The sequence below is a fragment of the Trematomus bernacchii genome, unplaced genomic scaffold (genome assembly GCF_902827165.1).
Source record: "Trematomus bernacchii unplaced genomic scaffold, fTreBer1.1, whole genome shotgun sequence".
NCBI classification, from domain to species: Eukaryota; Metazoa; Chordata; class Actinopteri; order Perciformes; family Nototheniidae; genus Trematomus; species Trematomus bernacchii.
The window spans coordinates 1,774,864-1,802,637 of record NW_022988097.1 but is presented as its reverse complement, the minus strand read 5'-3'; the positions used below and the strand labels follow the sequence as shown (position 1 = coordinate 1,802,637).

The 27,774-nt window shown below is 42.2% G+C and overlaps 1 protein-coding gene across 6 annotated transcripts in view; it reads right to left on the bottom strand.

The window, feature by feature from the left end:
* LOC117475244 (centrosome and spindle pole-associated protein 1-like) overlaps positions 1 to 27,774 on the bottom strand; it is a 35,605-nt gene that overhangs the window by 4,428 nt on the left and 3,403 nt on the right. For 3 of the 6 annotated variants that reach the window (XM_034121413.1, XM_034121414.1, XM_034121415.1), the window contains exons 5-27: positions 26,637 to 26,920; positions 25,984 to 26,066; positions 25,706 to 25,802; positions 25,338 to 25,398; positions 24,603 to 24,844; positions 23,670 to 23,791; positions 23,416 to 23,557; positions 22,970 to 23,078; positions 21,942 to 21,980; positions 20,864 to 21,011; positions 20,596 to 20,760; positions 19,388 to 19,500; positions 19,036 to 19,185; positions 18,755 to 18,898; positions 15,003 to 15,116; positions 14,805 to 14,871; positions 13,954 to 14,080; positions 12,234 to 12,373; positions 12,022 to 12,147; positions 8,475 to 8,515; positions 8,317 to 8,377; positions 7,662 to 7,771; positions 7,427 to 7,565 (exon numbers count right to left, since the gene is read on the bottom strand). In XM_034121413.1, the coding sequence (XP_033977304.1) occupies positions 7,427 to 7,565; positions 7,662 to 7,771; positions 8,317 to 8,377; positions 8,475 to 8,515; positions 12,022 to 12,147; positions 12,234 to 12,373; positions 13,954 to 14,080; positions 14,805 to 14,871; positions 15,003 to 15,116; positions 18,755 to 18,898; positions 19,036 to 19,185; positions 19,388 to 19,500; positions 20,596 to 20,760; positions 20,864 to 21,011; positions 21,942 to 21,980; positions 22,970 to 23,078; positions 23,416 to 23,557; positions 23,670 to 23,791; positions 24,603 to 24,844; positions 25,338 to 25,398; positions 25,706 to 25,802; positions 25,984 to 26,066; positions 26,637 to 26,920 (2,824 nt within the window). The remainder of the gene's footprint in view (positions 1 to 7,426; positions 7,566 to 7,661; positions 7,772 to 8,316; positions 8,378 to 8,474; positions 8,516 to 12,021; positions 12,148 to 12,233; positions 12,374 to 13,953; positions 14,081 to 14,804; positions 14,872 to 15,002; positions 15,117 to 18,754; positions 18,899 to 19,035; positions 19,186 to 19,387; positions 19,501 to 20,595; positions 20,761 to 20,863; positions 21,012 to 21,941; positions 21,981 to 22,969; positions 23,079 to 23,415; positions 23,558 to 23,669; positions 23,792 to 24,602; positions 24,845 to 25,337; positions 25,399 to 25,705; positions 25,803 to 25,983; positions 26,067 to 26,636; positions 26,921 to 27,774) is intronic. The other 3 variants (XM_034121416.1, XM_034121417.1, XM_034121418.1) reach the window with 3 other exon arrangements.

Here is a 27,774-nt window from a genome sequence, read left to right as displayed (position 1 = left end):
GATCTTGACACACATTTGGTGCAGGAAACCAACCAACATACAGGTTCAGTGCAAAGTAACGTGAATCAAGGCAACATTATCAACATCATGCAAAGGCAAAATGATATCACAGCTCTGTTGGTGCAGCAACAGTCAACATTGTCACTGCCACCAAGAGAAATACCAACCTTTGATGGAGACCCTTTGGAGTATAGTGCATTCATACGAGCATTTGAACATGGAGTGGAAGCAAAGACTGCTAACAATGTTGATTGCCTATACTTTTTGGAACAATACACCAAGAACTGGTTAAAAGCTGTCAACACATGCCACCCGACAGGGGATACCAAAGAGCAAAGACACTTTTGAGAGAACGCTTTGGAAATCAACAAATAATAGCCACTGCATACATGGAGCAAGCGCTTGGATGGACACCAGTGAAAGCAGAGGATGTTAAAGCTTTGCAAGCTTTTTCTTTGTTTCTCCGTGTTTGCTGCAATGCCATGGAGGACATAAGCTACATGTCAGAGATGAATATGCCAACTAACATGCGGGCTATGATCTTAAAGTTGCCCTATAAAATGAGGGAAAGATGGAGAAACCTTGCTTACGAGCTACAGGAGAGGCAACATCGTCAAGCAGGTTTCAGCGATATTGTCAAGTTTGTTGAGCGACAAGTATCTATTGCCTCTGATCTGCTGTTTGGAAACATTCAAGACACATCCATCTCTTCACCAAAATACATAAGAGGAAACAACATATCACAGCCTTGCAGCCGCCAGAAAGGAAGCGGTTTTGCTACTTCTGTTGAAGCTGTCAATCGTGGAACTGCACCTGAAAAGCAAAAGGAGAATAGCCTACCGTATAGGCCAAGAAGGATATCTTGTCTGCTGTGTGAAGAGGATCACAAGTTGGAGACATGCTACAAAATGGAGAGGATGATGCACACAGAGAAAATTAGTTTTCTGAAAGAAAAGGGTGGTTGTTTTGGTTGTTTAGCTGTTGGACACATGAGTAAGGACTGCCGCAGCCGCCTGTACTGCCAAGTGTGTAATTTAAAACATCCCACCATCCTCCACATCCATTCACCGAGAAAGGAAGTCTCATCCGAGGACATACAGCAAGAAACATCAATAGAGGATCACAAGGTTTCTACCAAAACATGTGGCCATATTGGGGCTGGAGGACAGGATTGTGCCTTGCCCATTGTGCCCGTTCAGATCAAGGCTACAAACGGCAGCACAGTGATAAACACTTATGCCTTCCTAGATCCTGGTAGCACGGCCACCTATTGCTCAGAGCGACTGATGAGGGAGTTTAAGATGAGAGGAAGAAAATCCAAATTCCTGTTGAGAACAATGAATCAGGAAAAGCTTGTGGATAGTCACATCATTTCTGGGTTGGAGGTGGCTGCAGTCAACAGTAACAATTACTATGAGCTACCTGATGTGTTCACACAAACTGTAATGCCTGTGACTTGTGACAACATTCCAAAACAGGAAGAGTTAAGTGCATGGCACCACTTAAACACTGTGAAACTTCCTGTCATTGACGTGGGGCTGCTAATTGGAGCTAATGCCTCAAAACTCATGGAACCATGGGAGGTGGTGAACAGCAATGATGATGGACCTTATGCTGTCAGAACCCTGCTAGGGTGGGTTGTCAATGGACTGCTGAGAGGAGACCGCCAAATTGTAAACAGCTGTCCCACCATTGCAGTTAATCAAATATCATTAACCAGCTTGGAGGAACTGCTGGTAAAGCAATACAACCACGACTTCAATGAAAGATCAGTTGATGAAAAGCCAGAAATGTCCAGAGAAGATCTTAAGTTTTTGGAAATCATGAAAAGTTCCGCCAACCTCACTGATGGACATTACGGTCTGAAATTACCTTTCAGAGAGGAGAAAGTTTCAATGCCAAACAATCGCCATGTTGCTGAGCAAAGGGCTCTGTGTCTTAAAAGGAAATTCAACAAAAATGCAACATTTAATGAGGAGTATGTCAACTTTCTGGGCGATGTCATAAAAAAGGGCTATGCAGAAAGAGTGCCTAAACAGCAACTGGAAGGCAGAGAAGGAAAAGTCTGGTACATCCCTCATCATGGCGTGCATCACCCTAAAAAGGGAACCTTGAGAGTTGTGTTCGATTGTGGCGCAAGCTTTAAAAAGGGACATCACTGAACAGCAAGCTACTGCAGGGACCTGATTTGACAAATTCCTTGCTTGGAGTCCACACAAGATTCCGCCAAGAGTCTGTAGCAGTAATGGCCGACATTCAAGCAATGTATCACCAGGTCAAAGTGGCAAGAAATGATGCCGACTTTCTTCGCTTCCTATGGTGGCCAAATGGTGAACTGACACAACATCTCGCTGATTACAGGATGACAGTACATTTGTTTGGTGCAATATCATCACCCAGCTGTGCCAGTTTTGCCTTAAAGAAAACTGCAGAAGACAACAGAGCTTATGTTTCAGCACAGGTGGTTGACACCATAAAACACAACTTTTATGTGGATGATTGCTTGAAGTCTGTGTCGTCAGAGGCAGAAGCCATAGACCTTGTGAAAGATCTGACGGCTGTATGCCACTTGGGAGGATTTCAGCTGGTGAAATGGATCAGCAATAGCAGGTCAGTGCTAGAATCTGTTGATGTGGAAAAGAGGGCCAAGGAAGTGACAGAACTGGATCTGGACAGAGACAGTCTCCCTGTTGAGAGGACTCTGGGACTACTCTGGTGTGTGCAAACTGACACTTTCAGATTCAAAATGGCAATCCAGGAAAAACCAATCACAAGACGGGGTATTTTGTCCATGCTGAGCTCAGTGTATGACCCTATTGGTTTTCTTGCACCTTTTACTTTACCCGCGAAGCTACTGCTGCAAAACCTGTGCAGATTAAGCTACAGCTGGGATAATCAAACACCACAAACGAATCAGCTGCAGTGGGTGAAGTGGCTGGACGACCTTCAAAAGCCTAGCATGTTCAGTGTGCCAAGGTGTATCAAACCTGCTCTACCTCCTGGACTGTTCGAGAAAGGCGACCTGTACACCAAACGACGATGGAGGCAAGTTCAGTTCCTGGCAGATCTCTTTTGGCGCAGATGGATCCGGGAGTACTTACCACTGTTACAGGAACGTCAACGGTGGACAAAGGAGAAGAGGAGTTTCGTCACAGGAGACATCGTCATCGTTGCAGACTACTGCCCCCCGTGGATCTTGGTTGCTGGGGAAAATACTGCAGACCTTTCCTGACGCACATGGACTGGTGCGGTCTGTTAAAGTCCAGACAAAATGCAGCATACTGGAACAACCAGTCACCAAGATCTGTCTTCTCCAGGAAGCTGAATGAAGAACTGACATAGATCCCTATGTTCGGATTACTTTTTCCCTTTTTTGGACATATTTTGACTGACAGTATAGACTGAGACACTCTCGTGCTCTTTACTAATAAATGACTCCACTGGTGTTTTGGTGTAATTGTCACTTTATTATACAATTAGGGGCCGGTGTGTTGGAGCCAATTTGCTTTGGGTTGTGCACGGGGTTTGTCTATTTGTGTGTGAATGAGTCATCATCCAATCTGCGCACCTGGGAGCACGAGAGGTAATTCACCTATATATGTGGGCACGGGTGATCAGCTGGGATGAGAGGTTAGAGAGGAAGCCACACGCTTTTCAACCGTGTTGACCGTGATTCTTTGTGTCTGAGCGTGTGCGTGATCGTTACATTTAAACAAGATTTTAGATACGCAAGTCTTAAAAGAACATTTTAACCGTGGACAAGTAAATAAAGCATTACAAATTACGTCATGGTGGACCTCATCCTTCACAACAACACCCGTTGGGAACTCTGACTGCTAACCTCCATGAGTGGCCTTTTTTGATGAGCGATCGCCGCTACAAGTCCAATGGAGACGTTTCAGGCAGGGGGGGGGGGGAAGAGAAACTCCCTCTGGAGGAAACTTTGGTATTTTAGCCTTTGCAGACCATTTACATGCACAAAAACCTACAAAACACACTTCGACCGCACCTACTCTGCCATACAATATAGCAGAGAGGAACTTTTCCAATTGCGAAACTTCGTGGACAATATTAACCCTCCGACAAACAATGGAGATTCACCATGGCTACCTGTTGCTGTTCTACCTGAGAGACGCAAGAAGAAGACAAAGCGGGGATGCCGGGCCGGGTTGCTGGTCAGACTGAGAAAACGAGAGAATCGGCCCCCTCTTCCGAGTATTCTTCTGGCTAATGTTCAATCCATTGAAAATAAGCTAGATGAACTCAGAAGCCGGATTGCTTTTCAACGGGACATTAAGAACTGTAACGTGTTAATTCTCACTGAGACTTGGCTCAACCCCGCTATCCCGGACTCCGCTATTGTCCCTGACGGATTCTCTATTTTTCGTCAGGACCGGACTGCAAACTCGGGGAAAAGTAAGGGAGGCGGTGTGTGTGTAATGACTAACAACAACTGGTGCTCAGATGTGAAGATTATTTCATCGGACTGTTCCGCACAGCTAGAGCACCTCATGATCTCATGTCGGGCCTTCCATCTGCCGAGGGAATTCACATCTGTTGTGATAACAGCAGTGTATATCCCGCCGCAGCCACTCGCCGACAACAACACGGCACTCGATCAGCTGTTTGGGTTTATTGATAAAACCGAGACTTCACGGCCAGATGCGGCGTTCGTTGTGGCCGGAGATTTCAACACCGCCAACATGAAGAAGGTTTTGCCAAAATATTACCAACACATCAACTTCCCGACGCGGGGGAAACATACTGGACCATGTTTATTCCCCTTTCCGGAATGGATATAAGGCTCTCCCTCGCCCTCCCTTCGGCAAATCAGACCATATCTCACTACTGTTGTTGCCTGCGTACAAGCAGAAACTTAAAAGGGACAGACCGATTACAAGAACAGTACAACGATGGAGCGAGGAGTCAGATTCAGCACTGCAGGATTGCTTTGCATCTACGGATTGGAGTGTGTTTGAGGACAATAACATCAACACACACACGGACACTGTCATCTGCTACATTGGGAAATGCATCGATGACGTGGTACCAAAGGTTTCTGTACGGACATTCCCAAATCAAAAGCCCTGGGTAAACGGTGAGGTGCGCGGCAAACTGAAAGCGCGCACTCTCGCGCACACAGCGGGAGATTTGGAGGAGTACAGGAAGTCTAGGTATGATCTCCGGAGAGCAATTAAAAATGCAAAGAGACAGTACAAAGACAAGGTGGAATCTGACTTCAAAGGCTGTAACACTAGGAATATGTGGGCGGGACTAAGAACAATGACTGACTACAAAGGAGCAGCGGGGGGTGCTGCGGGAGTGTCTGCGTGCGCATCTCTCCCACATGAGCTAAACAGTTTTTTTGCACGCTTTGAGAGCAGCCAGGCTGTGGAGGTACAGAGGGACCAGGAGCTACACTGCCCTTTTGTTTTAAATAGGGCAGATGTGTGTAAATCCTTTAAAAGGGTTAACCCACACAAGGCTCCTGGACCTGATGGCATCCCTGGCCGTGTTCTCAGGGTGTGTGCAGTTCAGCTGGCAGAGGTGTTCACAGACATCTTCAACAGGTCCCTGCTGCAGTCTGTAGTCCCCACATGTCTTAAACACTCCACCATCATTCCTGTCCCCAAAAAGACAATCATCACCTGCCCCAACGACTACCGCCCAGTAGCACTCACCTCCATCATAATGAAGTGCTTTGAGCGGTTAGTCAAATTATTCATCACCTCCTCCCTCCCTGAATCTCTGGACCCCCTGCAGTTTGCCTACAGAGCAAACAGGTCCACAGACGACGCCATAGCCCTCACCCTCCACACTGCCCTCTCACACCTGGACCCGAAGAACAGGAACACATATGTGAGAATGCTGTTCATTGACTACAGTTCAGCATTCAACACCATTGTGCCCTCCAAGCTGGTCATCAAGCTCAGAGACCTCAGGCTCAACAGCGCCCTCTGTGACTGGATCCTGATCTTCCTGACGGGCAGACCCCAGGCAGTGCGGGTGGGAAACATCACATCCTCCACCCTGATCCTCAACACCGGAGCCCCTCAAGGCTGCGTGCTCAGCCCTCTCCTCTACTCCCTGTTCACCCACGACTGCGTGGCCACACACAGCTCCAACACCATCGTGAAGTTTGCTGATGACACGACCGTCATCGGCCAGATCACAGACGATGACGAGACGGCGTACAGAGAGGAGGTCGAAAACCTGACATCTTGGTGCCAGGATAACAACCTCCATCTCAACGTCAGCAAAACAAAGGAGCTGATTGTGGATTACAGGAAGCAGCAGAGAGAGGGACACGCCCCCATCGCCATCAATGGGACTACGGTGGAGAGAGTCAGCAGCTTCAGGTTCCTTGGGGTCCACATCACTGAGGACCTGACATGGTCTCTTCACACCACCACCATCACCAAGAAAGCTCGACAGCGGCTCTTCTTCCTCCGCAGGTTGAGGAGGTTCAAAATGGATTCCAGGATACTCTGCAACTTCTACAGGTGCACGATAGAGAGTATCCTCACTGGCAGCATGACGGCCTGGTACGGCAGCTGCACCGACCTCGATCGTAAGGCTTTACAGAGGGTGGTGAAAACTGCACAGCACATCACCAGGACGGAGCTGCCATCCATGGAGGACCTTTACTCCCAGCGGCTCAGGAAGAAATCACTACGGATTATCAAAGACCCCCATCACCCCAGCCACAAACTGTTCTTTCTGTTGCCGTCTGGCAGATGTTACCGCAGCATCCTGGCAAGAACAAGAAGATTCGGAGACAGTTTCTTCCCGCGGGCAGTGAGACTGTTAAACAATTGAACTGTTGAAACAACTTCAAACATTCAACTGCTACTCAGTAGTATGTATCTAATACCTAATATATATATATCATTCCAATAACTTGTATATAGACTCATACTGCACTATTCCACATCATAACTTTATTTCATTTTTATAACTATTATTATTTTTGTATTGCTCATGCTCTTATTGTTATTATGTTATGTTATTATGTTGCATTGTTGGAGAAGCCTGTGACATAAGATTTTCAACTGCATAATTACTCTGTAGCTATGTCAGATTGACAATAAAGAACCTTGAACCTTGAACCTTGAGGAAAGAGAAAACTCCAAAAAGCATAATAGGTACCTACCTCGTCACACTCCTTGAATTGTATTTAATATCTAAATAAATGGGAACATTATTTTTCCTCTAACTAGAAGCAGCAGTTTTGTGGATAACTTGTGTTTGCTGTATTTAATGACCCCTGGGCCTTTGAAACCCATTAAAGCCCTTTTTTATTCAGACATCTATGTAAAATATTTTTTAGCCCTGGAAAACTGCTTTGCTGAGTTTTGTACTCTTGCAAAAAAACTGCAATCAGTATTTCTGCATTTACCTAAAATACCAGACTTTCAAGTTGTACCTGCTGTGTTGCCACGACGACTAAGAGCCATGAGTTGAGCTGCCCTGTAGCTCCTCCCATCGCCCCGGGGCTCTACTTCCTGCTGCAGTCTTCCCCCTGAGTGGGCGGAGTATGCTTCATGTTGGCTGGAAGCTCCATCCTGAAACAAGCAGAGGACACAAGAATACAACTCTGTGATTAAAGAAAACCTTAAGTTGCATCTTCCATAATTCATTAATGTGTGTGTGTGAAGTACCTGTGTGCGCTGTGGCTGTTTGGCCAGCCTCCTCCTCTCCCTGGCCGACAGCTGGGGGGCTTTTTCCAGCTCGGGGGTGTGTGGCACTGGGAAGGCTTCACCTAGGCGGTCTGAACACACAACAAGAGCTAAATTAGTCCCAGGCAATTTAGTTCCACTCCTCTACTTTAAAATTGAAAGGGCACAAGAAGTAGGGAATCATTGCCCACCAGAAGTGTGTTGCTCTGTCTCAGAGACCTTGCAGCCCTCCGCCTGGATTTTTTATTTTGCTGTGTTTGGGATATTTCTTGGCGTGAACCTCTATATAAATGAAGCGACCAGGTGCCAGATTGTAAACATAAGTCCTAGAGGAAATTACGAAAATAGCTGACGGTGCCAAAAAACCAAGAACTACAGCGAGGCAAAACAACAAGAGGAAGCAGAAAACAGATCCCACTCATTGTATCTTCACATGTTGGTACTGAATAGTTAGATACATATCAGTTATCCCTCATAGAGTAAGCTGTACTGGAAACACCAAACTAGTTTTAGATTAATCTATTGTCCAAATGTCTGTACCGCAAGTTGCAGGAGGAAAAATGTCTTGTAAGTTTCAAACGACTCTAATGGCAGTACAAATCCTTTCATCAGGAGTTCTGCAGAATGGCGGTCTTACCGATGAAAGCGCTCTCTGACTCCAGCAGTGATCCTTGGGCAGACCCCCCCATAGCACTCCTCTGTAACAGAAACACAACTCTGTTCCCAATCCACCTCTAAAGCTACAAGTCAGTTATTACAGTTAATATAACATAAGATTCAAACCAAATAACTTACCAAATATTCATTTTGATGTAATGGGGACAGGTCAAAATAATCTGCAACACGACAAAAACTTACAGTAAATATTAATCAGATATATCAGTCGCCATACACCCGAGTTAAATGGCATTAACATGTGACCTTCCTCTATAAATAAAGAAACGAGCATATTGTCACAGGTGTGAATCAAGTTTTCTTTTACGTTTTTTCAACTTAAGTTCAGTGTTAAAGCTTGTTGACGCAGTTGTATTTTTTTGTATAATTACAAATTTGTATCAAATTAACCGGTTAAGCCCTGAGCCTGTTTTTCAGGTCTCAGGCTCGAAAAATGACATTCCCAGAACAAATGACCATATCTTCCCTTCTAAAAGGGTTAAATTAATAATTAGGAATCCAAAGTACAACATATAATAAGTACCCTGTATCAAGATTGATGCAAAACAAGTGACATTTGACCTTTTTAGAGAGATTTAGCAAAAATAAACCACTTCTGGGGTCATTTGGGTGGATTTTCCACATCTCTGGCTTCCCTTGCTCGATTTTGATGGTTGACACCTCTTTCTGACCGTTAGAGCCAATAGAATCGAAGGGGGAGTCCCCCACACACACTCATTGTGATGAGAAGAGGTGGGGGCTTCGCGCATGTAATTTAGCATCAGAGTGAACCTATCTCTAGCTTTGACATCTGGAAACGGAAAAGCAGTTTTAATGCTTATGGATTATCAGAAATCATTTCAAAGGGACACAGACACATTGGATTAACCTATGGATTAACTTCAGCAGCGTTTTTATCGTTTTAATGCCATTGAAGACCACTTTGGAGAGACTACAGAGCCAAGGTAAAGATGTTAGCATTTTTAGCTACCTAGCGTCACCTGTTTTGATGTCCGTTTTTACTTATAACGTCGCCATTTCGTATAATTCAGTGATAATGTGGGTGTCCAAAGATTCTGTGTCACCCCACGATGTGAAACGATGTCATGGATGTAGAGAAGAGATAAATAATAAGGTTTTGTGAGTGATCTTCGGTGCAGTAAGGTGTTAGCATTTTTCGCTCGTTGCTAATTCAGAGGCTCAGTGTTAGCATTGTGGGTTTTCTTTTGAAAAATAAATAAAAATGATCAGTTAGATGAGTTTCTTCCCGTTACATGGATATAAAACATTCATAGTTTTATTAAATGAACATGCCCTCAGACACTGTTTCCTGCAAGATGTTGCGGCAGTGCCCCGGTACCGGGGTCTCTCGGGCTTAACAGGTTAATAATGACTTAAAGGGCCCATGTCATGGCCATTTCCACTGATCATAATTACATTGTTGAGGTATACTAAAATAGATTTATACTGTGCAATTTTCCAAACTCACATTGGTTTCGCATACAGCATCTCTGTCAAGCATGTGTATTCAGCAGTATTCACTTTCTCCACTAAACGACTCGTTGGAGCTCTTGCCCCCCCCTCCCTGTGAGCCTAGTGTGCTCCGATTGGTCAGCTCGGCCACTCGTTCTGATTAGTCAACCACCAGAGAGGCTGCGCCCATGTCAGTGCTTTTCCCGGCTGCTCTCAGCGTAACATCAGTCTTATCATGGCGTCGGTACAGCGGTATATTTTATATACATATATATTTTTAACTGTTGTTATAGAAGAGTGTGACGGCCCCAGGGCCTTTGTCTTACGATGGGGTGGAGCTGAAGAGGCTAATCAGCACGATCACGGACACCTCGGCCCCAGTCTCTCTCCAAAGCGGCTGCAGGAAGACTAACTCTGCGATCCTCTCAACCACCTCTCTCTGCATTTACCACAATAAATGTGCCGTGGTTTTGTAAACTCGTGTATGTCTCCTTGTCTTTCCGTTGTAGCCTACGAGCCACTCTCATAACAAAGAGTAAGTTATTTTTACCCGTTATAAACTACTACTGTTTGATGAGAAATCAAATCATGGTTTGCTATATATGAATTCAGGGAAGAAAGGATAGGCCTACTAAGTATTTCCATTAAACTTTATTTTTAGAAATGTACAAAATGAACATAAATATACATATATACACACGGTATATCATTCATTCCTCCTCCTCGCATCTTGCCTGCGCACAGTCGGTGCGGTGCCTTTTAGCACGAGGCCTCAGTAGTAGTCGAAGTCCCTTCCCTGTCATGGATTGTCCGCCAGGATCTGGCTGGACGAAATCAAATGCAAATCACAAAATATTAGAGAAACTTAGTTGTTTTAGATTCGTTAGTAGTAGTTGTGTAATGAACAGCTTGCCTGCTAATATGCTAACCTAGCTTTGTTTACCTTGGTAGCTAACACGATATGAACGTTAGCTTGGAGGAAAGGCAACTATAATGCAGTGTAATAAAACTACTATGAACAAAAGCTAGTGGTTCATATTAGGCTAGCAATAACGTGTTTATAATTGCAATCGTATACGGGTATTCTGCTACCATACAATGTAACTTGCATGAATACATTGTTTTGCGCTAGCATACAGCTAGCCTCGTTAGCTACATGCAGTATATGTACGGTCACAATGTACGGTAAATCACAGTACAGTATACTGTATGAGTATTCCGTGTGTGTGACTGCAGACATTCTCCTGCCATGACAAACATGTAAGGCCATCTGCTGACATTGTAGTTGATATATTTAAACGCTAGCAACGTATCATCACAAAAATGTTTTTCCGCCAAAACTAGCTCTAGCTCCGTGTGTTAGATCGCTACGCCAGCTATAATGTAATTACGTTTCGCGACTGACCGGCAAATCACCCGGAGTATACTGTCAATAGGTATTTTGTGTGTGAATGCAGACATTCTCCTGCTATGAGATACATGTATGCAAGGCCATCTGCTGATATTAGAGTTGATATATGGAAACTCTAGCAACTTAGTTAGCACAGTTAGCACTGTGTCAATGGCTTAGCAGTCCAACACAGTTTACACATTTAAACAGTCTTGTTTGATAAATACACAAATAACAATGCAAACTTACAGGTTGTATACCCAGATCTTCCCCTGCTCCAAACGGTCCAAACAAGCTGTGCATATCCGGCCTCAAACTGGGCAATGTTTTGGAAGCTTTCGTCTGTGAAATGCCGGTTCTTCGAACCTCTGGAGGAGGAACACGCCGCTGCTGGTGTGGCCATAGCTCTTCGGGATTGGTCCATTTCGTTCCGGGTACCGCATGACATCAGGCGGTACCCGGAAGAATCAAATGGGTAGTGACGTATCTCCAACGAGGCGTTTTGGGGAGGTATTTTCTGTGTTAGAGTTTTACTCGCTACAGGGTGTACTTTGAGGGTTTTGACTCTGCACACCGTTTACATGCATAAAAACCTTCATAACACACAAGGGGATGGGTAATAACCGGAAAAGCATGACATGGGAGCTTTAAGTGCTAATTGTACTGCATGCAACATTTTGATGGCACAGAACGTTTGACAGTTGCTTCAGAATTGTGTGAACATGAATAACACCAGTGATGCTTGCGTTCAAGACTAGAAAATAAAATGTTTTCACTGATAAATCTCTGATGGAAACTGCTGCAAAGTTCTATGGGAGCTCTTACCGTCCTGGGCTGTAGACGTCTGGCTGCTCTGCTGATATGGATCCCTGTAGCCCCGCCTCCTCCGGCTGGCCACGCCTACCTCCTCCAGTTTAGGAACCTCACTGAAGCCTAGCCTGGACTCACCGTCTGAATCACACACACATACAGACCGGTCAATGATAACACTGTTGTTTTGTGGTGGAGTTAATGAACCCTGTTAGCCTGTGCGTTACCGGTGTATTTGAGCAGAAGGGAGTCGTGGATTCGCTGCAGGTTTCTGGGCTCCGGGTTTCTGGAGTTGGGCCTTCGGACCGGAGCCTGGAGCCGCAGCCTCGCCATTTCAAACACATCCACCGGGGGGCGCTCCTGCTGTCTGCATAAATAAAGACAAGAACACAAACAAATGTACTCTATAGTTTCTCAATAGAGTTGTGCAGTGATGACACATTCTGCTAGGCCGACCCGTAAGTTCGAAATGGCTCCCTGAACTAAAAGCAATGGGATTTTTCCAGTGGATTTTGGAATACTGCAGAAAATAATCTCTGTGGCAAACACACGTTTTGTACAGCAGGATAATCTCCACATATTAACACTAATTTGTGATTTTCAAGCGTAAACGCAATCACCACAATGAATAGCTAACAGCTATTTTATGTTGTAGAAAAAACTTTAAATTCTCTTTAGCTTGTTTTAACAACAGTCCTTATTTAAGGCATCTAAAGAAAAACACATTGAAATAACATTGACTTCAAGACTAATTTCTCAAAATTAATTTTGGGTTTCAGGACCAGTGTTGGGTGTTACAGTAATAATATTACATTTGTCGGAAATGGAGTAATGTAACGCGTTACTGTTATAAATTCAGTAATCACACTACAGTTACTAACATTGCGCGAAAAAATGACTAGATTCTCCCTTTGACAGACTAGACTAGTAGTTACTACATTATTCAGAAGTTTACAGTAACTTTGGATAATAACACGGCGGGTTTAATAAACGGAGCCTCTCTCTCGCTCTCTCCCTCTCCTGACAGCCCGTCTGTGTCTCATGCAGCTCGCTGATCCAGTAATGAGTGACCCAACACGACAGTAAACAATAAACATTTATAACTAGTTTAGCTAGTTCCAGGGGTAGATAAGATTGGTAAATGTGATGGTCTAACTTTTAACATTTTAAATATTTCAAGTCACTAGAGGGATTTCCACCGCAGGTTTATATTTGCGTAACATTTGTGCGACTTGTCCACATGCAGCCGTCACAGGGGTTGAGCTGCAGACTGAGACAGAGACATCAACAGCTATAACTTTCGAGGGGTGGAGGTATGCCCATTATTTTAAATGTGTCAGAAGAAAGGACAGGAATGTGACGGTAAGGTGCACTGCTGCAAACACAACAACATCAAACCTCTCCAAGCATCTGCAAAGGCAACATGCTAACACGAAGCTAGTAGCTAGTAGCTAAAGACCCCCGAACCCAGAGTGATGATGATGATGAGTGAGTGCCGACTCCGAACAAGCAGCAAAAACTAGAATTTTCACCGTTATTAACTTGTGTTATGTCTTCCTTATTGCAATAGTAATTGTTATATGTGTGCGCACATGTAGGCCTAAGTTTTAAGTTTTGGCTATAGGCTGTTGCTGAGTAACGCAAAAGTAATGTAAAGAGTAACGAGTTACTTTATGTAGAGAGTAACGAAGTAAAGTAAAATATTACTTTTATTTAAAGTAATGAGTAATATGTAATATATTACTTTTTTTGAGTAACGACCCCATCACTGTTCAGGACATATTCCTTCACCCCTCTATGTAACATAAAGCAGCAGAAGAAAGAGCACAACAACTTGAGGATAAAAAGTGATTTAAATTATCTAATTGATCACAGCAACTGATCACCAACTACAAGTATATATATGTGGAGTGAGCTATCAGTGAGTGAGTTATGTGTGACACTGACCTGTCACTCAGAGGAGACTCTAGCTCCTCCCACTCTCCGTGCTGCAGACGGTCCTGCAGACGCTTCTGCTCACTGCGCAGCTGGCGGCGTAGCGCTGACAGCTCACTGTACACCTCCCTCTGGTCACCTGAACACACACACACACACACACACACACACACACACACACACACACACACACACACACACACACACACACACACACACACACACACACACACACACACACACACACACACACACACACACACAACACCACACACACACACACACACACACACACACACACACACACACACACACACACACACACACACACACACACACACACACACACACACACACACACACACACACACACACACCATCACACACACACACACACACACACACACACACACACACACACACACACACACACACACACACACACACACACACACACACACACACACACACACACAGCTTTTGAAACAGTTTTCACTAAAACACCAATTCTCAGTAATAAGTTGAACTAGTTGATAATATCACAGAGGTGAAACACTAAGGCAATGATCCAGGAAGTGGAACAAGTTGTGCTACCTGTAAAAGCATATTAACAGTCTATGCATTTCAAAAGGAATGATATAGTTACAGTGTAAATTAAATACAATATAAATAAAATAACATTCCAAAAAAGGATTAGCAATAATTTATAGGATACAGGTAACAGATAAAGGATGAATCATTGATTCTCATAAGTACATTATTTGTCATATGTACCTGAAGGGTCAATAATATTGTTTTGTGTCAAATTATCGTCAAACATTTGACCTTATAATAATTAATAATGCTCATGGTTATTTATTTACCTGCGGCTCGGAGCTGATTGCGTCGGGCGGGGACAGGAGGGGACTGCATGCCCGACAACGAGCGCTCCTGAAACACAGAGAAAACATGAAAAACAAAGATACCAAAAGGGGGAGAAAACACCTCCAGGAAAGGTTTCTGAAAACAGATCCTCTTTTCCACAAGACACCAAGTCTTTGCTCAGTGTGTGAGAGACTCACAGACAGGGGGGCAGAGGACTGCTGGCTGTCCACAGTGGGGGGTCTGGGGGTGTACTGTTGTCGTCCGTGTTTCCCCTGCAGGGCGGGGATTGGAGGGGAGGGCTCCCTGTAGACCTGAGGACACACAGATAGACAAATAGGAAATATTAAGAGCGGCTAAAAGATGGCATTAATGGGGAATAAACTGTACAGTCTGTTTCAGATTAGTGTGAAATAAATTACTTAGAATCCCCCTATTTAGCATTTATTAAAATTATATATATATATATATATATATATATATGTGTGTGTAATTCATTGTTTATAACACTCATAGTTGTAAACAGACATTTAGATTGTTTATTAATGACAGCATTTGTGAACAATAATCAGAATACTTCCCAGGGGAAATTGGGAATAAAAATAAATAAATAAAAACTAAAATTATTAAAACATTAAAATAAAGATAAAAGGTTCAAGTAAAAATGTTAGATAAAGGATCAAATAAAACATAAATATGTATATAAAGTGAAATAGAAAATGTGCACAGGGGCTTCTGTTGTGTACAACTGTCTTTTACCATTTTGTCATCATCTCTTTATACAGCAGCCTCCACTTATAGGCGCCACAGGAGGAAAACCATTTGATTGAAAGGGCAATATAGATCAGGGATGGGCAAATGGTGGCCCGGGGGCCGCATAACTAGACTCCTAGTTACGTCGCGAGCTGCGTACATGATTTAGTTCGCCAGCCAAATACCGCAAAAATAATCTGTTTGTGTGTATTGTGTTTGTTTCCCGGGGAAACACTCACAAGAAACACCGGCTGTTGTTATGCCTGCTGTGACGTTAAGCTACCGCTTGTAATTATGCCTTTCCAAGCTTCAAAGTTGTATTTATCATCTGAATTTGGCGAAACAAGTTTAATATTCTAAAAACCAAGACTTTGTTTATTTGAAATCAGATGAAAACAAACTGTCACGGACCCTGCCGTGTTATCTATGATTACTATACACTTTTCATTCATAATTTCAGCGGGAGGGAGGGGGAGCGGCGCTGAGGAACAGCAGAGTGCGGGTTGACAGGTGTCTGTGTTGACATTCCCCTCATTGTGGAATAAGGGGAATGCAGAGACAGGCTACAAGTGTCTTAGCTAGGTTCAAGTTAGACAACTAATGTCTGGGTTAGTGTTCATGACTTCATGTTTATGTCATCTTAATGGTTAATCTTAATGCACACACATTTTCCGTGCTTTCCAATAGTTTAAAATAGTTTTATTCCACTGTTAAATAACCTGTTCAATACAAACATGCCACTTGTAAAAATTAAATAACCAGTGGCGGCCGGCCCATAGGGGCGCTAGGGGCGCCGCCCCCCCTCTTCCCACATTAAAAATAAAAAAATAAAAATATATATATATTTAAAAAATATATTTTTTATTTTTTATTTTTATTTTTATTTTTAATAAACAAGGTAAATATTATATAATTGGTATCAGTAAAATGTATAATCTACAATAAAATCTCGTTTAAAATTGTGTTACGATGTCTAAAGTTACTGATAAGTCACATGTTTCCTGCCTGGCCTTGCCCGTGTATCATTACCCTCTCTCGTCTGCAGCAAGTGCAGCAGAAGCCAACGGTTGCTATCTTTAAACTATGCCGCCGAAACATAATTTCAGCCAATCAGCGTCGTCAAATCTGATGGTCACAGGGCTCCTACGTGAGCGCCCGGTGCAGTCTGTGAGTTGTTTGGACTCGTATCCAAGGACACAAAACAGGAAGCTGTCATACACTCTGGAAGCTACCATTAGCAGCTAATGAAAACTCCGTTTTTGACATAAAAATGGAATTATGGATCATCAATCATTTTTCAAAGTGACAGACACATTGGATTAACCTATGGATTAACCTTCAGCTGCGTTTTTCTCGTTTTTGATCAGAATTGTTATTCTGCAAAAGGTGAGCATATCTCCGTGTTTTGCTACCTAAAGCTACGTCGTGTGATGTCTGTATTTGCTTCCCCTGTCGCGAGTTCTGATCGCTCAGTGATGATACTTATATTTCTAGAATCTGTGGAATCTCAGCTTGTTAGCACAGTTTATGCTGTAGAAACTATGTCCAGGACAAGGTGTTTGGAAGTTTTGGAAGATTCATAGCTAACCACACTGAAGTTATGGAGGTATTGATCAGTCTTCTCATATTTTTAAGCCTCAAATTGTCCTCCCCCCCCCCCCCCCCCCTTTAACATCACCAGAAGTCATAATTTAGGGGGTCTTTTCTCAAAAAAATGTACCAGGGGAGCATCCCCCCGGACCCCCCTAGTATTGTTTGATCACCATTTCCACAGCCCCACCTAAAATATTTTCCACCAGCTGCCACTGTAAATAACATTTCTGTGAACTGATATTTGTTTAGTGAGCTTATTAGAGGATGTTCCCTGAAAGATTGAAAAATGTCAATGAAGATGTCAGACTTAGTATATTTGTTAATAATTACATACAATACATGGAATGTGTGTGTGTGTGAGTTCCAAGTGAATCTGCGGCCCCCTGGTGGCCAGTTCATAAATGATGTGGCCACCACCACCATCCATTACTAGACCCTCCAGAAAAACGCGATTATGCGATCGCATAATTTACCGCATAATCAGCAAAATAGCGCATATTTTTAAAAGGCCGCATATTTCTTAAAAGGTCGCATAATCCCCGCATTTTTCCACACAAAATTGAGGAAAAAAAAAGTTAACGTGAAGTAGTGATGTCATCAGCTCGCGCAGGTAAACAACACCGTAGAGTGAATGTGTGGAACTCACACGAGAGAGAAAAGCAACAAGATCAGCGCCATATAGATTATTATATAGCCTACTATTATACTATTATTATTATATACTATTATAATTATACTATTATACGGCTCTGACCAAGATGAACAAATCGAATCCATCCCATTTGCCTACGAACATTTCTGCTAAAGACCGGGCAAAGCAGTACGCAGATGTCTTGCACGAAAGTGGGGGGAAACTATTCTGCACCCCGTGCAACTGTGTGTTGGAACATACAAGATTGAAGCTGGTCAGATAACGAACGGGTAAATGAAAACAGAATGAGGCGGAGGTGTGTGTGTGTGTGTGTGTGTGTGTGTGTGTGTGTGTGTGTGTCATAGGAACTCTTTAAAAGGGCTTCCTTTCATTCAGTAGTAGCCTAGTAACAGGGTGTGGGAGAAGAATCACCTTGTTTCCGCCTCCCGCATATTTCGCAACTTTTCGCATATTTCCGCATATTTCGCAACTTCTCCGCATATTTCGCATAAAAACCCCGCATGTTTAATCGCATAATCAAGGATTTTAGCCCGCATAATCAAGGATTTTAGCCCGCATAATCAAGGATTTTAGCCCGCGTTTTTCTGGAGGGTCTACATTACATTACATTACATGTTACTTGTTTGACGCTTTTATCCAAAGCGACTTACATACTCAATACTGTGGGCAATCCCCAGAGGAGCAATTTGGGGTGAAGTGTCTTGCCCAGGGACACAACAACATGCTAACTGCAGTGGGGTTTGAACCTGTGACCCCCTGATCCGAACACCGACACACTAACCCACTGCGCCACACGCCTCCAAGTTGCCCATACCTGATATAGATGAAAGAAATATCCAAATCCCAAATTCAAGGACCTGTACCAAACAAAGTCATTCAATTGAAAAAAATGAGATAATTATTTTCCAAAATCTTAATAATAATTACAATATTTCCCTGTGTCAGTGAACTCACCTCGTCCACCCGGGCCTGCCTCTCCCTCTCGTACTGCCTCCTCACCGCCTCCCTCTCCTTCTCCTCCGCTTCCTTCTTCTTCCTCTCCGTGTCATTCTTCCTCTGCTCAGCCAGCTGAGTCAGCTCTTCATTCTTCGCCTTTTGCTGAGACAATAAGAGAGAACATTTTTTTATTTTAAGCAACCTTTAATGAAGCGCAAATATGTTATCAGATCTTCTTGTAGTCTTGTATATTCAATAATCAAGAGCAGTTATTGAACATAAGTGTGAACCCTCCTCACCTCCATTTCCTTGCATTTCTTCCTCTCCTGCTCTTCGTCGTACTCCCTCTGGATGTGAGCTCTCTGCTCCGCCAGCCTCTTCTCCTCTTTCTCCTCCTCCAGCCTCATCTGTTCCTTCTCCTCCGCCTTTTTCAGCATCTTCTCATCAATCTGGAAACAAATGCAGATTCATTACAACAGAAATCCATCAACCCAACTCCAAAACAACCTTTACTTATAGGCGGAACCAAATGACCAGTAAGGCACAAAATAAACCTATTTCTGTTTGGTTCTGGTCAACTCTAGTTTCCTTTTGTCTACAAGCCACAAGCTTTATTTCTACAGACAGAGAGAGCAGGAGTTGAAGGTGTGCCTGCTGTTTGAGGTAAGCTTTGTACTGGTCCTGCTCGTGGAGCTGTTGCTGGCTGGGCTGGTTGGAGAACACGCTGCCTCGTGCAAACTGAGGCGTGGCGACGGGGGTGAAACCTGCAAGAAAAAGAAACATGAAGATTTGAAGCCAAATCAAATCAAGCTGTCACTAAGCAGTTGCTGAGGACATCAGTGCTGTAAACCTGTATTTACAAGTCCAGGCTTTTATTTGCTTCCATCACTATACTCAACCATAGATAGTAATAGGCCTTTCATTTCTATTGCACAACTTGCTGTTTATTTTTGTATTTAAAAAAAAAAAAAACAGTTCAGTTATGAATCACTCTTTTGATCTGGCTCAGAGAAAGTAAAAAAGGATTGTTTTTACAGCAACCGAGGATTAATGGCACCTGGCATACGGACACAACACCTCTATTTATTATCTTGAAACGCACCTGGCCGTCAGGGAAGATCGTTTTGGCATTTCAAAAAGGGAAGAAAAACAAACAAATACAGCTGGGGACAATAATTTGGTATCAAGCAAAGTAACAAAAACAAGCAAACCCAACAATGTTTGATAAATAGTTAGCAGACATTGAGCCTTTGATTTCACATAACAATATCAACAACCTCTGATCTTTCTAAACCTTTTTTTGATTTATTCTTTTGATCTGTGGACGCTGGAGGATCAAAGAAATCTAAATAAATTGGATATTGGAACACATGTTCTGAATTAATGACTGCTTATATGAGGAAGCGGAGTCACTACCTTTTAAGCCTTTTGCCTGTAAATCTGAATAAAATAAATGTTGTTGCTCATAGTTTTCTCAAATAACTGAACTATTGAATTGTTGAGTATCTAAAATATAAAGATGTGTAGTACATCCTTATTAAAAAAGTTATTCGGCATCAATTTGAGACCTGCGTTTATTTGTCAAAACTACAATCCACAACGGTAAGTAAAGGTTTGACAGTATATTAAAAGATACAACAGAAACCATTGATGCCATGCTGTGGTGCTAGGGTTAACTTTTCACTTCAAAAGCAAACTTGACATTTTTCTTTGTAAACTGAAAATGAGCAAATGAGTCAGCAGAGCAGCTATTTTACAGTGACTATATTTTGATTAAAATATCCCTGTTTCAAATGTTTCATGTTGTAGTGCAGGCTGTAAATGTACCAATACGTATGGAGGAAAGACAGTTACCGTACCAGAGAGCCTGTCACTGCTGTCATGGCTGCTGCGCTCTGCCACAGTACCAGAGACCCTCTCGCTGGGGTCCGGCAGCTCTGCCCGGGGGGCCGTGGCTCTCCTCTGCCACTGCTCCGGGTTCATGTAGGCCTCCTCGTTCAGTTTGTGCATCTGGTTAAGGTCAGCTGGCCAGGGGAGAGGGAGGGAACAGAGTATGTGAGTTTTGATGAAACGGGAAGAAATACCTTTCACAGTTTGGTCTAATACAGACAGTATGCTGTGACACACCGATGAGGTTTCCTGTGCAGTCTCTGAGGGGGGCTCCTCCTCCCCCCCGGCCCCAGGGCTGGTGCTTCTTCATGTCGGCCTCCAGCTTGGCCTCGTACCGCTCCCTCTCCTCGATCTCCACACGCCTCTGCTCCTGCTGCTCCTGGATCTAGAGCACAGTGTTTTTTTACTGAACCAGGGATCAATGGGCATACAATGGTGTAACAGCGCAATTGCAGGGGGGGGGGGGGGGGTTTAAATTAATAATAACAAAAATGATATCCGAGATTAAAGTTGCTTTCTAGTGAATCATGTTACTCTCCAACAAGTGTATCATGATGCTAACTGTGCAAAACCAATACATATAAAAACAAATATATCACGCATTTTAATTCAAACGTACCTTTAATTAAACAATCGGTACATTTTGAGGTATAATTAGTAGCAACTTCATTTGCTCATTTTAGTTCAATTTAATGTCAAATATAGATTTCAGGTGCAACTAAACAGATGCAGGTATCCCACAAGGCACAGAACATGGGACCCCACAGTTCCTGATTGTTATAGAGGAGGGGGCCACGGGAAACATCTCAAACCAGTTATTTTCTTTTTGGCTTATGTCTTTAGTCAGCTTAAAATCCAAAAGGACATTTTCCTTCTAGAAAAAACAACAACATGTGTATTCTCACAACTCATACCTCGTAAATGTGATGTCCTTTGGCCTATGTATTGGTAGAAGCATAATAATTCACTCTGTGATGTCCTAATAAAGAGATATTTGTACTGTGACCATAGTGAGTAATTACATTACAGCAACAAAATACATTTCAAACATCAGTCCAACGAACAAAGTACTTTGTGTAAAGCTTTTTGTGTGAGCCTGCAGTTATAATGTAGCACAAAAATGAAAGTTTACAGGCGTAGTAGAGGATTTTCTTAATCTTTAGTAAAAAAAGCTACTAGAGGAAACATGGGACTGGGACAGTAGGTAACAGCTGAACAGGAGGAGATACACTGATACAGCTAACTCTATGTACACATTAATGACTGTCTATGGGGGACACTTACACTGCAGAGTCTAAACTCAGTTTCATTTTACCTGGTTGTAAAGCTCGCTGTTCCCTTCCATAGGCGCTTCCTGTCAACATATCACAGACTAGGATGCAGTGAAAGTTAAAAGCTACCGGTTAATACTTTATTTCATACGCCCTTACAATGTTGTTTCCAACTAAACAGGATCCAAGCCAAGGTGATGATGTCAATGCTGTAACACAGCCATTGTGGTTATTTTACTCCATTATAAAAGCTGATATGATGTGTTAAAAATATCCAACATTATGAAAGTACAAATCCTTTACCATCTCTGAATATCAATGTTCAAAAGCTACATTTCTAAATGCATGTTTTCTCCATTTTGACCAGTATTCTCTGAAAAGGGTTATATATGGTATTTGAAAAAGGTGCTTCTTTGGTTCTATGTATAATTTAAGATTAAATCAACAACCATCAACGTTTTGCTGTACTTCAAGTCTTTAAGTCTCAGCCTGCCGATCAAATCGTTGTTGGGGTATATTTGGAAGAAAATCACAAATTGAAGTTTCAAGCATAAACATGCTGGGTGAAATGATGTGCTGAAGCAAAATCACATTTAATAAAGTTTCTGTGTCGTAGCCGTTCCCTTATGGTTTTTTGTTGTTAAAATGACAACGAAATAAAAATAAGTTAACCTCATAGTGTCGCAAGGGTAGGGTGGCTCCAAAAGACACCAATAACAGGTATTCTCTACCAGAATTAGAGGGTTATTTAAAAAAATTAAATGTCAATCTTTGTGGCCTTGTCCCTGTCTCAGGGAACATTTTGTCTCCTCCAGAGTTTTTATATATATATATATATATATATATATGAAAGATTATTGAGCATCGTCCTGCCACAAACTCTACATTTACAATACTTGTTTGACGGCCGACGTACAACAAGGGATCAACTTATGTTTGTGCTGAATAGAGACGATACAGATCAGTTCAAAACGCTTTGATCACCTGTTACTGATTGCGTCAGTGCATCCCTAACAGTCCTAGCATCGAGTTAAGAGGAAAAAAGATATTGAAAACGCTAAATAAAACCTACCTGTTTCTTCAATTCTTCCCTGTAGCTCAGAATCCTCTCTCTGGTGGATCTGGATCTGTCTGAGGGGAAAACTCTGAGCTGTGAGCCAGCAGCAGACTCATTCCTCGGCCTGTCATAAGGGAGGAAAAGAAAAAAACACCATTATGTTTTTTTGTCCTGTTAGACATGATAATCTTATTTACGGAGGCAAGTAAGAAAATAAATCTGGAAATCCAATTTATTTTCTTACTTGCCTCCGTAAATATGATTTATTTCCTGTGTTTCTGACTTAAGAACAGGATCATTTCTGAATAGGACTTCCCATATATAACGTGAGCAAGTTATTTGACATGTCTTTCATGTGTTTTTGTTCATAAAGCAAATATTGCCACTTTGATGTTGGCTGCTAATACACGTTCTGACCCTGCTTGCAGGCCACAGTAGTGAGAAGTGAAGGAGATATTTACTGTGTTGGGGGCTCAGGGCAGCTGCTCCCACTGTGCTGGCTGTGAGGGCTGTGGTGACCTAGCTGGCTGGGCAGAGCTCCCCCTGGTGGGAGGTTCCAGTAGGACACGGGGAGACCGGCACCGGGAACAGACAAGTGACCGTCTGGAAAAATCAAACACATCACCATAATGAAGTAAATGCTAAATGTAGCTTTTTATAGCCTAATACCTTTTGTGTACCAAAGGTGTGAAACACATCTCACAGAGGAGCTTACAGTAGGCGGCCATGTTGGGCTCCAGCAGGTTTCTGGAGCCGTAGTAGTGATGGGGCTCTCCGTACGGGCTCCTGAACGCCTCACTGACAGTTGAAGGAGGATGAGGAGGAAACAGAGGGATTCTGGAGACACAACGTAAATATCATATAATCACTGATGTTGTTTCATCTAAAGGTCTCTGCAGATCTAATATTTCTGGTTGTATCTGAAGATTTCAGTGTTTTATATTATCTAATCTAATACAAATCTACACAGTATGATATATTTAGGTCAAAATCCTATCAGGTTGAACGTTCTTTTATACTCAAAATGACTCAGCAACAAGTTGACAAAACAATTCATGAATGAATTCTTTAAATCCTTAAGATGATCAGGAAACACACAATTGCCTTACAAATCCATCAGAACATTTTACAAGCCTGCAATATATATTATCTGTTTATGTTTTAAGATCAAATGTATGCAACAATGCTAATGCTACTGTGACGTTTATATCACATTTTAAAAAGAGAATCCGTTAAACAAATGTCCCCCTCACTGTTCAGTAGTCACTCTCCTAAAGCCAAATGGAAACATTGTTGAAATTAAGGTTTCCTTTTATTGTGAAAAGCTCACAGGAAATGCACTCATGTTCATTTATGGCATTTTTTTATGTTAAATCAGTTCTAAACAATACAGCTTTATTTATAAAGCACTTTAAAACCTCCAGACCAAAGTGCTGTACAGTCAAATAAACTGCAAGGAGTAGTAAGCTAGGTAGATCAAACATGGCCAGTTGTTATATTGAACTTAGAGCTGAACACTTTTGGCTTCTTTCTTGTTTTTATTTAGTTGGAACTGCACTTGCTGTTACCACAGTGACCACATGTGTCATCAAATCAACCGAGACTAAAATCCTGAACATTATATCTTGATGTATAATGAGAGGGCTACCTGGGGGTGTCCGAGGCTCTGGGGAAGGAGGGGGGGGCAGGCTGGCTGTTGGGGGACAGGCTGAGGGTGGAGCTGTACTTCAGCCGGGGGGACTGGAAGGCCACGTGGGGCAGCTCTGGGGGAGGAGGCGTCTCCCTCTCTCTGACCCCCACCCTCACATTGTTACGGAGCGCTCTGAGGGAGCTGTCACTCTCTCCTGGGTAGCCCCTCCTGCCCAGCCCCAACTGTCTGATCCTGTCCGGCTGGTTTGTGGATGGAGACAACATTTAAAGATAAACAAATATAACGTATTCAGCATGTATTAATAATCCTTTTGATATCCCCACTTAGTTATGTATTTATAATAATTTATTCAAATGCCATATATGGAAACCCTTGCTTGAAAATGTCCCTTTTCCAGTCATCTATCATGAAAGATCATCATATCATTTATTCTCAGTTAGAGATGACATCTGTCCTGGCGTTATGAGCTAGACCTGTTAATAAACAGTTTATAAAAAGCCCACCTGGCCCGGCATAATACCTTTACAGGTGGTCTGTCCTATTTATGCTTAAACACACTATGATGAACCCCCCCCCCCACTCATTTTAATTTCTTTACTATCTTATGTCAATGTTGTGTCTGTTAAATTAAAACATCTCTATATAAATCAGGCATCAAAAATGTACAAAAAGTCAGTGAATTTAAAAATGTATACTCAATCTTCTTGAGCCAATCTAAATGGCCCGACTGACCTGTGTCTCAGGATCATTTCCCCTGGTTGCAGCGACTTTCAGCCCAAAATCTTTCTCCCTGCAACAAAGACAAACATATTCAGTTATTTTCATTGCAAGTTACAAGCTAAGCATTTAATGACACTCATCCACAGAGATGTTCAACAAGAGAACACGTGGTAGTCCTCTCCTCCATTACACTACGGAAAAGACTCATTCTTTTTGACCGACACATTAGCTGATGCCAGGATTGAAGCAACCCGCATCTTAAATATGGTCAAACATAAGATCATTTCTAGTAGTAGAACGTTTTCTATTGTTAGAACACCGATATGTCTGTTCTTCAGGTGTTACATCGTGCATGTACAGAGAAGAATGAGAGAGGACACCTCTTCTTGATCATGTGCTGCTCAGCGATCTGCTCCTGCAGCTCCTGCCTGTAGCGCTCCTTCCTCCTCCGTAAGGCCTCTTCTGTATTATCTGCTCCTGGAAATATAGAACACTTATTTACAGCAAATGTACAAATTCTGTGTCAATCAAACACCCAATTATATCTTTCCTTTCAGAAGTAACGACACATGTTCAAACATATCATTTCTTACATTTTCATTAAGTCCAGGACCTAAAAAACTAACGGTACGGAGGAAAAATCTGAATGTCCTCTGACCTATTATAAGTCCGGTGACAATTTCAGGGTCTTCATCTTTGGTCAGTACCCTTGAACCTCTGCCTGGATTCTCCCTCTTCTCCCTGGGGAAAACACACACACAGTGAAAGAGAAGGCCACATAACAGCTCATCTATTTGATCTGAATCATTTATTAATCCCCACAGACAATTGTGTCTCCTGACTGTTGCTCTTTTTTAGAAAGAAAAAAATTAATAAAAGATTGTAAAAAATCTAGAAGAAAATTAAAAATAAATGTATATAAACATAAAAATGGAAAGTCAAATGTCAAAGGAAATAAATAAATACAGACAATAAAGGGATAAGATAAATAAAATAAAGGTATTTATATAAATGAGTTATTGAGTTCATAAAAGTGCAATAAAAAGATTTAAAAACTAAATAAGATAATTATTACAAACACAATTTTAAAGTAAAATGCCTAATGAAAGTTTGAATACAAAAATATTTGTATAGAAACAATAGAAGTTGAAGTAAAAGTGTTTGCACTGCAAACCAATATATAACAGGTATATTACAACATGTCCAGCTGTGTGTTTAAATAAGATATTAGAATGGTTCTGCTGATGTGTCAGTATATTGAGCACCTGTTGCTCTCAGGGAGCATTATAATGTGAACACATGAACCTGTACCCGTTATCTGTCTTATTCAATCTCCTCCTCTCATGAGTAGCCTCGGCCCCTGTCTGTCTCCTCCGCCTCCTCCCTTCCATCATTAGCTCCTCCTCCTCCTCAGAGTCCCACAGCCTGTCACAGTGCCGGGGGGGAACTGAGGCCCGCTCCTCGTCCTCCTCGGAGCAGAGGGGCTTCCCCTCAGCGAGGCGCAGAGCCCGGAGCAGCTCCCTGCTGTCCTCTGTCAGGGTGGCTGCATCCCTGTGGGAGGGGGGGCGCTGTTCGGAGAGAACACCTGCCTGTTGCTGAATGAAATGTGGTTGTAAGAGAATTGTTATTAGCCATCATCAGGGACTCTATGATAGATAGTTTCACATGCATCATGTTGACATTTGAGCCAGACAAAACAAAAAGCTATTTTATTTTAACCACAAGAGGGCAACCTTTGATGTAAGTGACATTAGGTGTGGTTTGTTTCCAAATACATTCATGTTTTTTTTACATGATTTGAAATTATATATTATTTAACAATTACGAGATAACGGTGGTTATATACAGTGGTTAACATTTTATAATATTTTGTTCATACAGTTATCAATGTCAATGTTTGCATTTTGACTATCACCAACAATTGTAATGGCAGAAGCTAGATGTTTCAATAATTAAATATCCATTTAGCTTACTATTTATCCAGCTGTAAAGTTTCACTATTTATTCACCACTCTTAACTACTTCAATGTAACCATGAATTAATCAATTTACGCACAACTAAGCTTACTACCGTCACTTGTGGATATACACTTTTAATCAAATTGTCATTTCTATTTTGTCAAATTAGTTACTAAACCACCATCTTTTCACGTACACATTGGTGACTGCAGAAGTACCCCGGCTATACAACCTGATACACATACCTGGTTAGAGAGTCAATAGCAGTAACTGCCCTTTATTACAACTTACCTTATTAACTGTATTTTGGATACATTTTGGGGAAACAAAGGCTCTTTGGACCTTTATAAAATATGTATTGATATAGATTGACTGTAACAATTAGCACAAGGTCTCTGTATCACTTATTCTTTAAATTTAGTCTATTCTTCAACATACAAGTTATTTTCCTTCATTAAAAAAGGAGGATAGTAAAATAGTCAAAGTTCTT